Source organism: Ursus americanus, chromosome 22 (genome assembly GCF_024610735.1).
Source record: "Ursus americanus isolate L20-20 chromosome 22, mUrsAme1.1.p, whole genome shotgun sequence".
NCBI lineage: Eukaryota > Metazoa > Chordata > Mammalia > Carnivora > Ursidae > Ursus > Ursus americanus.
The window spans coordinates 37,230,861-37,244,634 of NC_142148.1; the positions used below are offsets into that span (position 1 = coordinate 37,230,861).

The 13,774-nt window shown below is 45.3% G+C and overlaps 1 protein-coding gene and 1 long non-coding RNA gene across 3 annotated transcripts in view; one reads left to right on the forward strand and one right to left on the reverse strand.

Moving 5' to 3' along the window:
- Positions 1–1,843: 1,843 nt before the first annotated feature.
- LOC123799886 (uncharacterized) lies at positions 1,844–8,686 on the reverse strand. The gene is made up of 3 exons (XR_015720964.1): positions 6,645–8,686; positions 4,774–6,144; positions 1,844–2,631 (listed from the first exon to the last, which is right to left on the reverse strand). It is a non-coding gene; the product is annotated as an uncharacterized LOC123799886 (long non-coding RNA).
- ISM1 (isthmin 1) overlaps positions 8,677–13,774 on the forward strand; it is a 75,622-nt gene continuing 70,524 nt past the window's right edge. The window contains exon 1 of one of the 2 annotated variants that reach the window (XM_087853755.1): positions 8,677–9,641. Coding sequence is in view for 1 of the 2 variants with exons in the window: in XM_045809176.2 (XP_045665132.1) it covers positions 10,241–10,378 (138 nt within the window). In the remaining variant the exon portion in view is untranslated. Of the gene's footprint in view, positions 9,642–10,154; positions 10,379–13,774 lie in introns of those variants that run through there. The other variant, XM_045809176.2, reaches the window with a different exon arrangement.

A 13,774-nucleotide genomic window follows, 5' to 3' on the forward strand; every position in this document is an offset into this window, starting at 1 on the left:
AACTGGTGTCTCATGAGACCTAGCTTTAGAACCGACATACCATCGCTTCTACCCATAAGCCATAAACCAAAGCAAGTCACATGCCTAAGCTTCGTATCAACAGAGTAGGAAAATACACTCCACTGAACAATTGGGGAAAATAGTAAAAGACAGCCACAGGAGGAGTGAGACATCCTGGGGAGAAAAGAAGGAGGGGATGAGAATAAAATTCATGCCCCATTTGCACAATTTTATTCACTACCCAAATTTAGTTTGGTATCAGTTCCTCTGATCATTTCTTTTATTTTTAAGTTTATTTATTTATTTGTTAGTCATCTCTACACCCAGTGTAGGACTTGAACTCATGATCCTGAGATCAAGGGTCACATGCTCTTCTGATTGAGCCAGCCAGGTGCTCCTGAATTGAGATTTCTTATAGTCGATACTGGATTAAATTGAAATTTATATGAAGTCTAAAGAGGAATTCTAGGCCTGGTTCTGCCAACTGATTTATTATTATCCTCTGGCAAATCTAAACACTACTAGCATTATCTGAAAAATGCTGTCCACTATCTAGCTTATAAGAGTACTGTAACAGAGAAGGAGATCCTAGGTTTTTACAAAATAATATGCTATTTAGTTCAAAATAGCCTTTTTTAGAACATATAAGATTATACCGAGGAATTTATAAGAAATGTAGTCAAAGCCTATCTTCAAAGATGTATCACAGGGTATTTTTTCTTATTTTTGCTTATTGAGGTCACTTAGGAAGTGCACAAACCTGAAGTGTACGGCTCAATTAATTTTTACATATTAATGTAGTATGTAATTACCAGGGCCGTATGACTGACCTCTGGCCAATGGCTTCCTGAGCAATGTTCCATATATACGTATTTTTCTCTTCCCTTGTCAGCTAGATAAAGGTTCTAGAAAATGCATAGCCCCTAAATAGAAGGACTCTGGCTGGCCCCCTTACTCAAAGGAAGGCTGCTCTTTAATACCAAAGTGTTTTGGTTCAAACAAGTAATCACTTTAATTGTTAAGTCATTGAGCTTGGGGAGGGGGTGTTTGTTACAGCAGCTGATGTTACTTGCCCTGACTAATACATGTATAGGAAATTTTTCAATATTGTTGTGCCAGATAGCACCACCACATATTGTTTACTCACACACACACACACACACACACACACACACAAGTGTGAGAACAGTTAATCTTTCAGGCTTTGTGAGTAACCAAAACATACCTTTAAATTATTATTTGGTTTTCATATCCCTGACAAATAAAATCTTTATTCCAAAATAGTACTTTCTGTTCATCACTTATGTACAAAACAACTACAATTTCGGAATGAAGTTAGACACCAGGTAAATAAAGGAAAATCCCGACCTTTGTAAAATAACAACCATCCCAAATTTGAGCTCCAGAAATGTGTAAACAAGCCCTTTCATGCTTATTCTTCCAAGGGGTTATTTCTCATCTAACTTTCATCATCCTGTTTAGAATTTACCAAATGAGAATCTTCAGATTTCAGTTTAGACACATCTGGCTCACAAATGAGGCATGACACCCCCAGTCGTTGTGAAATCCTTGCCATAAGCATTGGCGATGAGATCTTGTGTTTATTAGTAAAGATGTGAGAAGCAGTCAGTCTGAAAGCTGTTGTGTGTGGAGACATCTCTGATGTGGCACCTTAAAGGTGTCAGTTGGCTCTTTCTCATGCTGTCTTATTCATTTCTAGATGCAAATTTACCAGTTTTAGCTTTCTTTCATACATAACTCCACCAGGAGCTATTGAAAAGATTATGTCCAAAACTCTTCAGTTGTTAAAAAAAAAAAAAAAAAGAGGACATTTCTAGCCTGTTGGTTTTCTTCTTCATTTGACTGAGCTCTTTTTAACCTCTCTAGGTATATTTAGATTCTTTGCATTTGAAAAAAAAAGTGACACACAGTTAATGTATTTATTATTTTTAAATCACTGAAGTCAGTTGTGATTAATAACAAACATATTTCTCTTTTGTTTTACACCAAGCCTGGCTTGCTACCCCAACAAAAAAAAGTTTGAGGTGAAATAATGAAGAATGAATTGATAATGACTTCTGCTTAGACCAAACAAGAAAATACTGATTCATATAGGAAAGTCGCCCTCTAATATGGCCACAGCCCACTGCTCTGTGGGGACTGGACAAGGTTGACAAACAACTTAGAACAAAATGGCATAGCTTCCTGGGAAATCAGATAAACTTGTGTTTTCTCTCTTTCCACATAAAAAAAATATAACCACCAACATAGCCTCAGTCAAGAATTCTTCTCACTTAACCTCACAAAAATGATTGAAGATCTTTGCATCTTGAAAGAGATTCCCGAATGGCTGGGCACATGGGCTTTGTGGCCCCCGTGATGTGACACACTAAGAACACAACATCGTCCAGGGAGTTTCCTGCCCAAAGTGCATAATCTGAAATTAATCTTGGAGAACCAATCAAACAAGTGTAGACTGAAGGTCATTTGGCAAAGTCAATTGGCCTAGGGTCTTTAACCGTGTTAACGACACGAAAGACCGAAAGAAAAGGGGCCTGGAGACTGTTCAAGGCAGACGTAAAGAGACATGACAATGGCAATGAAATCCAGTGAGCAATTCTCATCTGAGTCCTGGATAAAAAAAAAACAAAAAACTGTAAGTGATATTGCGGGGACAGTAAGGAAATGTTGAATAAGGATTGTAAATTAGATAAGATGGTTTTATCAGTGGTAAATGTCCTGAGCAAAATTATGCTGTGACGATGTAGCAAAATCTCTTCTAAGGAGATATATGCTGACAATTTGGGGGCGAAGGGTTATATTGAACAGCTTTTTCTGTATCATAAACCCCTCATACAACAGCAACTATTTTTTAGCTCATTATTCTATTTAAGTTGGGCTCAACTGCGCACTTCCTGTCATCTCTGTGGTCCCCTTATGTGTGTGTGTGTGTGTGTGTGTGTGTGTGTGTGTGTGTGTGTGTGATCAAGGACATGTCAGTTAAGTGGCTCTGCTTCTGGGGATAGGCTGGGTTTTGGCTGGGGTGACTAGGACCCTGTCTCTTTTCCTGCAGCAGGCTAATTCTGGCTTTTTCACATGGCAGTGACAATGCTCCAAGACAGACACAAAGAGAGAGGAAGCACGTGAGGCTGCTTGAGGTCCAACCATAGAGCCGGCACAACCTCCCCCCAACCCAGGGGGTGCTGCATTTGTTAGTCTAAGCCAATCCCAAGGCCAGCACAGTCAAGGGGAGATGCCTCCACATTGCAGTGAGAAAAGCCACAAAGTCACACTGTGAAGGGCCCGGGTACATGAAGGAAAAACTGGGATCATTTGTGCAGTCTACCACACGGATGTCCGGGTGTTCATTCAATTATACATGTAACTATTCTGGGCATTTGAAATTTTTCAAAATAAAAAGTTGAGGAGAGGGATAGAAGATCGCACAAGAAGCCAGATCCTGAAGAAAATATACTGTAAAATTCAATTTGTATTAATGCTTTAAAAGCAATTCAAATGTGTGGTGATGGAAGTCAGAACAATGGTAACATTTGGGTACCTGTTTCTTGTTCTGGGGAGTAAAAATTCCACTGAGCCATACACATAGGATATGTACTTTCTTCTATGTGTATGTCATACTCTCATTTTTAAAACTTTCCTCTGAAAAACAGAGCATTGGTCTTGGAGCTGGGAAACCTAATTCTGCCACTAAGTCCCTTTGCAATATTGAAAATGTCTACTTAATTCTCTGGACCTCAATCTCCTCGTCTAGAAAAGGAAGCTGGATAGTGAATTCTAAGCTCCGCTTCCAATATTCAGACTCTGAGACTCAACTCTGAGTGAATAGTTCACTCACTTCGTGCCTAGAAATTGTCAGAAGTTAAAAAAAAAAAAACCAACCTCATATCATGTATAATATATAACATTATAATTATGAAGCACTTTCTCTTTCAGCTATCACATGTCCCTGAGATTTTATTTTGCTTCCCAGAATTTGCACAGAAATAATTATAGCAAAGCAAAGACAATAAAGGGGTCTTTTAAAAATACAGATGAGAGCTACCCGGGCTCATTGTTTCACAGAAGATGTCAGTGGACAGGCAGGACTTCGTATTTTAATATCACACTAGAAACGCAGTAAAGGACCCTGCCCCATAAGGAAGAACCATCACAAGCCTTGTCAAAAAACCAATCCAATCTCCCCACCGCTCCAGCTCATGCCTGGGAAGGACAGCCCTCACTCGGGAATGCAGTTTCTGGGCCTCCGCAAAAGGTCATGCACTCAGTGTTCTCAGGTTCTTTGTACGTTTGGGGGCGCTTCGGGTGAAGTAGAGAGCGCCACAAGAACCCCCTCAGTCTTCACACGTTTTGCATGTGTGGGTGTTGGGGCATCAGGGAGCAGAATGTCACCAGAGGTCCAGGTGTCCCTTAGGCCTCGCTGTTGCTTCAAGGGGGGAGCCCCTGGGAGTGCCTCTGAGGGTGGTGATTTTCTCACTTTTGAGCACTGTGACCCCTTCATAGTTCAAAGGACTCTAACGGAGCAACACTTTGGGCTTTTTGTTTGTTTGTGTTTCCTTGAGGTCTTAGAGTGTATCTCAGATCCCTTCAGCTACAGTTTTTCAGCAGTTTTCTGAAAGTTGCATCAATTGAACGGTATTTATGGGGCATCTACTATGTAAATTGGGAAGTGAGTGACACGGAGAAGCTCTCTGCCCTCATGGACACAGTGCGGTGTCCTTCATCTAGGGGAGAGAAAGACCTGGGACTACTCACCTCGCCCTGCTGTGGAAGCGATAGTTGAACTTCACCGCAGTCCTAGAGCAGCGATTCTCAGCTCCAATTTGCAGATAAGGGAAACTGACACTCCGAGAGGTACAATACCTTGCCCAAGGGGTTACGCGGCTGGTTAGTGGAATCCATCTGCCCCCACTTTGCTATGATTCCTTCATCAACAGCACCTGAGAGGAGGTGGTAAAGTGTGTCGATCTCTTGGAACAGGGACTGGCAAACTAAGTCATGTGGTCCAGCTGTCTCTTGCGTACACAAAGTTTCATGAAAACACAGACACACCCATTTTTTTCATGGATTTTCTCTGGCTGTTCTCCTACTACAACAGGAGGTTTGAGTAGTTGCAACAGAAACCGTATAGCCCACAGACAAAAAAGTTTGTCATCTGGCCCTCGAAAGGAAAGATTTGCCATACACCACCCCGTTTATTAGTGAAGGTAGTGAAAACCCCTGTAACAAACCTCCAAATTTCAGTGGTTTAACACATTTTTTCAATTTTATTTTTCAGTCACACAAAAGCCTAGCCAGGGTGTTCTGGGCACAATTAGGGGTGGGGTAAGGGCTCTGCTCCAGGGATCCAGGCTGATCATTGTTCTAACATCATCTCGGGCAGGCACATTCAGCCCGCAGGCAAGGAAAAAGAGAAAGGGTCACGCATAGGAGACTTTTATGGGCTAAACATGGAAGTGGCACACATGACTTCCACATTCTATTGGTCAGAATTCAGTCACGTGACTGAGTCTAAATCCAGAGGATATTGGGAAATGTAGTCTACTGGTATGTCCATCAAGAAGAAGAAAAATTTTTAGTGAACACATAACAGCTTCCACCGCCATCTCTAAATCCTAATCGTTCTGACACCCAGAGAGTCTCTGGTTTTGACTTCTCAAATCTGTTTTATATCTCACATACAGTATGCATGTGTTTAATTTTTTTAAATTGAGCCTTTACCTTTCCGAGATACAAACTGAAAGAAATAATATACAAGTGAAATGATAGGATGTCATGGATTTGCTTCAAAATAATCTGAGAGGGGAAAGTACATGAGAATATAAGAGGAAATAAGATTGGTCATGCGTTTTGTTGAAGCGGGGTTATGGGTATGGGAGGATTCATTGTATTATTCTCTTTACTTTTGTATGTATTTAAAATTTCCCATAATAGAAACTTTTTTTTAAGATTACTAAAACTACTCTTCACTGTCTTATAATAGTTTTTTAGTAAGAAAAAAAAGTAACAACAATAAAATCCTGTCATAATAGACTACAAGAGTCTCTTCAACAATATTTGCAAGGTGTTCTGGCTTGTTGTTGACTTCTTTTACTTTCTCCAAACATTCCAGTCAAATAAGCTTGTCTGCAAAAGAAACAGACCAATATTACAAGACGAAATCTATGAGAGAATAGTACAATCAGAAGATAGATGAGTTCATATTTATAGGTCAGCCACCTATAGTAGGAATACTTCAAGGAGAGTGAACTTATTAAGTAAGGTCTATATAAAGATCACCTTTATTAAAGTCAATAAACAAACACAGATTGAACAACTGCTCCATGCAAAGCACTATGCTCAGGTCTAGAAATATAATGATGAGACAGGTGTCCCTGTCTTGCAGCTAATACAAGCTGCGATAGCCAACAGCCCTAAGTCACAGTAGCTTTGAACAACAAAGTTTTAGTTCTCATTATGCACAGTTAAAAGCAGACACCCTTGGTCCCACACCTCTCTTTTGAGCAGTAACTCAGAGATTTGGGTTCCTTCCACCTCAGAGTCCTTTTTTATGTAGAAAGGAAAGGTAGAGTGTGTATAGATATTTTAGGGCCAAACCTGGAAGTACCAGAGCTCTTCAAACCCACCTGGCCCCAGTGTTGCTTGAACATGCTCTCTAACTGTGAACCCAGAAAGAAAACTGTATGCTGGAGGTGGGGAGGAGATGTGTACTCTGGAATGTTCCAACACAGATGGTGATCCAGGTCTGGTGAGAGGTTAGATATGCAAACAGACACATTCTCCTAGGGCAAAGTAAGATCAATAATAAAAGTACGGGTGCCTTAGTCAGTTAAGCAGCCAACCCTGATTTCAGCTCAGGTCATGATCTCAGAGTTGTGAGATGAGGCCCTGAGTTGGGCTCTTGCTCAGTGCAGAGTCTGCTTCAGAGTCTCTCTCCCTCTCCTTCTGCCCCTCCCCCACTTGCTCTCTCTCTCTCTCAAAAAATAAATAAAATGTTATAACAATAATAATAATAACAATAAAGGTATGAATAAATTGCCCTGAGAACTCTGAAAAAGGAGGCAGGATTCTTTAAAACTTTCATCAGCAATTGGTACAATTCCATAAAAGTGCTTGCAACCTAATTTGTTTTGGCTATTAAATTTGTAATTCCTTTTCCACAAAAATTATAATCCAGTTTTCCCTAACCCCTAAAACGCAGTCTGGTTTGGCAACTTTAATTACAGACTATGGACTTGTATCAATACAGGCTATGTGTGCTTACTAGAACATAAACTCACCTGGAATTCGGATCTCACAGCGTGAAAGGATTTTAATAGGATTCATTCATACATTTGTTCAACATTTTATAAAGACTTCTGTCCCCAAAATTCAATTTACAATTTTTACAACATTTTACAAAGACTTTGATCTCCAACTCGCCCTTTACAAATTTACAAGAATTTACACTCACTGCAAGGATTTCTTTCCAGAATTTTTTTTAAAGTTATTTTTCCTTAGGATCCACAAATGTTAATTTTAGATGAGAGAAGAGGCAATTGAGGCTCACATGTGGGGACTGTGTGTGATGGAAATACAGGACACAGCAGCGCCTGGATTCTAATTTAGACCAGCCTGCCTCAGGCAATAGGAAAGTCATTTGTCCCTGTGCGCCCACATCATAATCTGGCACAACTGGGGCTTAGAGCCAGGCTTAAACTCTCTCTGCCTTCGGGATTCTAGTTTGCCATCTTAATTTATATATTTCATCATTGTGCTGATTCTCCCGCCGTCCTCCCCTTTCGAAGTGACTCTAATTAGAAAACACACAGGAGGATCCTTGTGGGGTCTGAAAACTGCTGGGATCCCCTCTTTGATCTCCCATCTGAACTGAGGACGGTCTATTGTTTCAAATTCTCCCCCAGCGCTCTGGTTGACAATTATTTGGCATTTTAGAGCCTGGAGATCCAAGGACGGGCCTCCTAAAAATCCAATGCAAGCATTCCCTCCAAACATCTCCCCTTTCTCCCCCTGCAACTCCTCCCCAGTTACTGAAAAGGAAAAGACACCGACTGCTTTACAAACCGCTGCCAATTCATTAATAAAATGCTAGGGCTGGTTAGAATTTTGAAAATGCTCACAGCATCTCTAAAGCGGCAACTAGCCTGGCCCTTCCTTCCCCGGACACAAATTAATATGCAATTATTACATTCTATCTTAATCACTACTATTTAAATTCTGCAAAATGCCACGGTGACCTGAGGAACTTTCGGACTGATGAGGGGTTTCTTGTCTTAATTTGGGTAAGACTCGGCAGAGGCGCCTTGCGTAAAGATGTGATGAAGTCGGAAGGTAGTTGACTTTAGAATCTGCAGTTTGTAGGACGGAGAGAAGGGCAGAAACGGGACTGGGGGCATGCAGGCGAGAAAAAGTTTATTTAATTTTGGTAGCCAAAGGAGAATCGGAAGGATCAGCCCCAGGGCACCGGAGTCCCAAAGGCGAGGTAGGCTTGGAAATTTGCGAAACGGACGTGTGCGAACGCTTAGGCTGAGGGCTCCGCACGCTGGGAGGGGACCTGCTGGGCGGGCACAGAGAAGGAGGGAAGGAGGAAACCCGGTAGGAGGCGGAGAAAGCGCACTATAAAAGGGCCCAGACTTACGGCGCGCTCGCCACTCTGAGCCACTCGGGAAGGCGGGAGCCAGAGCAAGATCGAAAGGGAGGGAGACGCACGCTGCCGCTGCGGTTATCCGAACCTGCCACGGGACCCAGTTCACTCTTGCATCCGAGGCCAGGACTCCGCGCCCTCTGCTCGACCCCGAAGCCCTTCCACTCGCTCAAGGCCCCCAGCACGGCATGAGCGGCGCGCTGGAGTCCGAGGCTGCAGCGCGGTCATGAGGCGGTGGCCCAGGAGCGGCGGCTGTGCGGCGGCAGCCCCTAGGTCCCCTCCGGGAGCAGCGCCTCCGGGATGAGCCCCTCGACCCGCGATTGCCTGAGCTGAGATTGACCCCCATTGCTCCACCTACGTCCTGCGCGCCTGGGCCGCGGGCTCCCGGTCTCAGAAGCTTCCCGCCGCGCCACCTGCGCGCTCGACTGGACCCACACCTAGCGAATCCGACTCGCCTCACTTCCCAGGCTCTACCCGGCGCCGCGGGCGCGTGAGCAGCCCTGCTCAGGGAGTTGCGGCCCACGGTCCAGGAGAAAGTGTCAAGACCCTTCTGGAACGACACTTTATCATTCCCCTCGTACACACGCACTGCAGCTTCGGCAAGGGGCGCACAGTCGCAGACAGACACCTGGCTTGTCCTGCGCCCTCTCGGTTCTCCACCACCACAACTCCCAACTCCACTTTGTCAATAAAGGTTTCTAAACTCGCCCAGGCACCCCACCCACCCACAGCCCCGAGCCTCAGTACGCAAAAGGTCTGCCCTCGCGCGCTACAGCGACCTCGGCAGCAGTGCGCGCACTTGGCGCAGCCCGGCAGGCGGACGTCTACCCCGGAGGGGCGCCCGGGTCACCTCCAAACAGTGACAGCCCCCGAGTACCCGGGGCCCCCATCTGGAGCCGGCTCACCCTAGGACTTGGCGGCGGGGCGGCGCGGCCCGCAGCCCGAAGAAGCGCGGGGAGGAGGGGAGGTGGCTCGTCGGGTGAGTGGCTCCGGGCGGCAAGGGCGGGGGAGCCAAGCGTGGAGGTAACTCCGGGCCGCCACTGAAGCCCTCCTCCTCATTCTCCTCCTCCTCCTTCTCCTCCTCCTCCTCCTCCCCGCGCTCCTCTGGCGGCCGCTCCTGCTCCAGCTGCGGCGCCGCGGCCACATCTGGGGCGCCCATGTGCGCTCGGGGGCTCGGCTGCGCCCGCCCCGCCGCCGCCCCCGCTGCCCCCTGCCCGCAGGGTGGTCCCCGGCCCGGCCCGGGTCCCGGGCTGCCCCCCGTCCCCGCCGCCGCCGCCGGGGAACGCCGGGGTTTGCTCCGCAGCCGGCTTGGACGCCCCCGGCCCCGCCGTGGCTCCGCCGTGGTGCGGCGGCGGCGGCGGCGGCGGCGGCGGCGGCGGCTCGTGCTCCCCCGGCCCGGCGCGCCCCGCTGAGCCCAGCGCCAGCCCCGCGGGCCCGGGGAGCGGGGCCCCGGCGGGGGCCGAGGCGGGAGCCGCGCTGCCGAGCTCCCGGGCTCCAACTCCTCCTCCCCCGGCGCCTCCGCCGCCGCCGCCGCCGCCGCCCGCCGCGCCGGGTCCTAAAGCCGCGCGCCTCAAGAGGATGGTGCGCCTGGCGGCGGAGCTGCTGCTGCTACTGGGGCTGCTGCTGCTCACGCTGCACATCACGGTGCTGCGCGGTTCGGGAGCCGCCGACGGGTCCGACGCGGCCGCAGGCAACGCCAGCCGGACCCAGCTGCAGGTGAGTGCGCCGCCGGAGAGGGGCGCGCGTGGCTGCAGGGCCCCGGGTGGCGGGGTGCTGAGCTAGCACCCGCTGGAGGCGAGGAGGCGAGGAGGCGGGTCCCCCGCCCCACCAAAGAGCAACTGTTTGGGCAGCAGCCTGGCGGGGGCTACCTGTCTCAGGCAGAGGCGGAGCGGGGGTACGTGCCTTGAGGCTGAACCCTGCATCGAGGTCTGTCACAGGTCAGGTACCTGGGGTGCGAGACTTGGGATGCGCGGAGGAAGTGTGGAGTATGTATGTGCCTTTGCTTTGGGGTGCTGCCAGTCTTTGGTTGCCCTTTAGAGGCTGAGTGATGTTAATCTGGGGTGGGGGGAGGACCGTAGGGTAGGAGACTCTTAACTATAGGGTAATATCCCCGAACTGGGTTTGAGAGGAAGAACCTCAGTGAGTCCGCCCCTTGGGAAAGCAACGCCAAAGGTCAGGAAATAATTTCCCAAGGAGAACGGCCAGACACCCTCTGTCTGCCCACGGGGTCCACGAGCCTCACGTGTCCCTCCCCAGCCTTGCGGAGTCAAGCCACCTGTCGTGGGGCCCGGGTCACCTGGGGCTTTTAAACATACAGTAAAGACTTCCAGCGTTCTGCTCCTGTTGAGGGTCGCTTTAGGAATGGGATTCTGATGATAGTGCAGCACCAAGACGGGTCGGGGGGATGGGGTTCGCCTTTCGGGAGGGGATAACCGGCTTCGGACATACGGTCAGTTATGGCTTCTGAATGAATGAAGGATTGCTCAGGTAGGGATTTCCTGCCGCTGTCTTGGAAGACGGTTTTCCTTGAGTCTAGGGTGTTAACAACTGTCAACTTGGAGCATGGGTAGAAGTCAGAGGATTTTCCCGGGAAGCAGTGGGAATTTTCTGGCTCCTAAAATCTCTTCCTCAAACCAGCTTCTCTAAAACTCTTTACTCTGCAATGTCCAGATAAGTTTTATTCGTTGTTCCCAATCATTGCCCCAGCTAATTCCTTTTTTTACATTTTATGTAATTTTTGTGAAAAATTCTATTGTTAAAGAGAGAAGAATTCACTTAAGTATTTCCATAGTGCTAACTATGTGCCACTGTGTTAAGTTTCACAGAATTTCATTGATTTAGTGAGGTCCTATACTGTTGATATGCCCCCTTTACAGATGCAAAAACTGAGGCACAGAGAGATTAGGGAACTTGCCAAAGTTCATACATTCCGTACTCTTGATTAATTATTCTCTCTGCCAGTGTCATAGACTAAAGCAAGGTGATCCTTGCACACAAACGCCAAACCAGTATTGGAAAAGTATACACCCCAGAGCCTGCAGTTCTTTTAAATTTGGGACATTTCTGAAAATGTCTATTCCTGTGGGCCAACAGGTACAATGACAGACTGATAGGATTCCTTTGGGGAAACTGAAGATACTCCCATTCTATGGACCGTAGTACACCCACCAGTCTAACACTGTAGGCATAATTCTTAATATCTTCAAGATTTCTGGAAGTCATATTTTATACATGATGCTTTCTTTCCTCATGGGCTCATGAAAAGCTGTAAAAATGATGTTCTATGGAAAAGTAAATTTGGCAGATTTCTTTATGAGGTGTTTGCTATCATTAGAATAACCCGGGGTTGGCCTTTTCTGCCTGAACAGTAAGGTAATGAGAGAAGCAGCTGGTGGAAGTAGCAACTGCAAAAGGGAAGTGGATTAAATTCTCAAAAGGGCCTTTGGCTGAAGAACTTCCCCAAGAGGGCAAAAGAAATGGAGGATTTAGAAGGAGTAATGCTCCTAGGAATATCTTGGGTCCCAAGGAGCTGCTAATTCCCCAGCTTCAGCTTATCTTGTAATAGTGTTTGGTTATTCTGTCCACTCGACGAACTTATTTGGCCAGAATGATTGGTTCATAATTTTATTCTCCTTTGTAATTTGTTATTGTAAAAGTTTTATATTCTTCCTGACTGAAGTTATTCCTTTGGCTCTCCAAAGTACAATTCAAATGGAGAAAGAGAATATGTTCCACCAACTGAGAAGGTCTGCAAAAGACATTTATTAGTATGTTGTTTTCAGCCCCGGAAACTGAATTCGCTAGTAGCAGGTGTATTTAAAAACAAAACTGGGAACACTATATTCTTTCTGTTTACTGGATATTTTTAACCCATCTTCAGCTCCATTCAAGTTTGTTGGCTCTGTGATATTTGATTTGATTTCATTTCATTTCATTTTGGCTCTGTGATATTTTAAGTTGCTAAACTCATTCTTTGTTACCAAGAAGTTAACCAATGCTTATACTACCTTATTTTTTTTTTGTTACTGCTTAAAATATTCTAAAATATGAGGTTGCAGTTAGAAATGCACAGTGGTTGGTTTATTTACCCAAACTGTAGTGTACTGGGGGTCTTTTTAAAAGAGATACTCCCTTATTTAAGATCTGGTCGTTTTGACATGTCAAGGACACCCAGTAAAATAGTAGTAAGAATAACAACAATAATAGCTAAGATTTCTCAAGTGTCTTTTATGTGTCGGGCACTGTTCTGAGCACTTTACGTATATCAACAAAAGTCTTGTGAGTCAGGCACTATCGCTATCCCTGATTCAAATGAAAACACTGTTGTTTTCATGGTAACTTGCCCACGAGTGCACAGCTAGACGCTGCTTAATTTGTTTGTGTTACTTTATAGTGAAAAATCTTTGAAGAATATTTGTATTCCAAGTTCTTAGCAAAGTCTTCATGCTGGCTCTAAGAGAGAGAAAGCCTTTTAACAATTTAAATTTTCAAACACATCCTGACAGTCTTATTGGGTTAGATATGAACATATATATTTATATATATACACATACATTGATAACTTTATATATACATACACATACACATATATAAACATGATCTAACATGATTTGGGGGGAAGTTTCAACATACTAGAGGATACATTTTTTTTTGGCTCTGTGACTGTCCCCGTACTGTAGGTATGCTGTTATGAGGTGGCAGTAAAATGCTTTGAGTGCACTATATTTCATGTGTTTCATGAAAACAATGTTAGTCTTCATACTGCTTTCAATATTTTAAAATATCTTATAAGAAATTGTCCAGTTGTCTGCAACAGCTGCATAAAAATGCACAGAAACATTAACTTTTTTCACTTTTGAATGAAATCTTATCTCCTCATTGAAATGGGTGTCTCCTGTTGGTCAGATATTCAGATTAGTTCTTTCATGTCTTTAATTGATAAAAGTAAGAAAACAACTATATATAATGAAAGCAGTCTGGAAGATTGAGCATCCTAAAATATAGAATCCACAGGCAATAGTAATAATTATTATTGTATCTCTGTGACTTGAAATTCAGATGGCTATCTCTCTACTAAATCTCAGATTTAAAACCATGATTAAAACTCTCTAC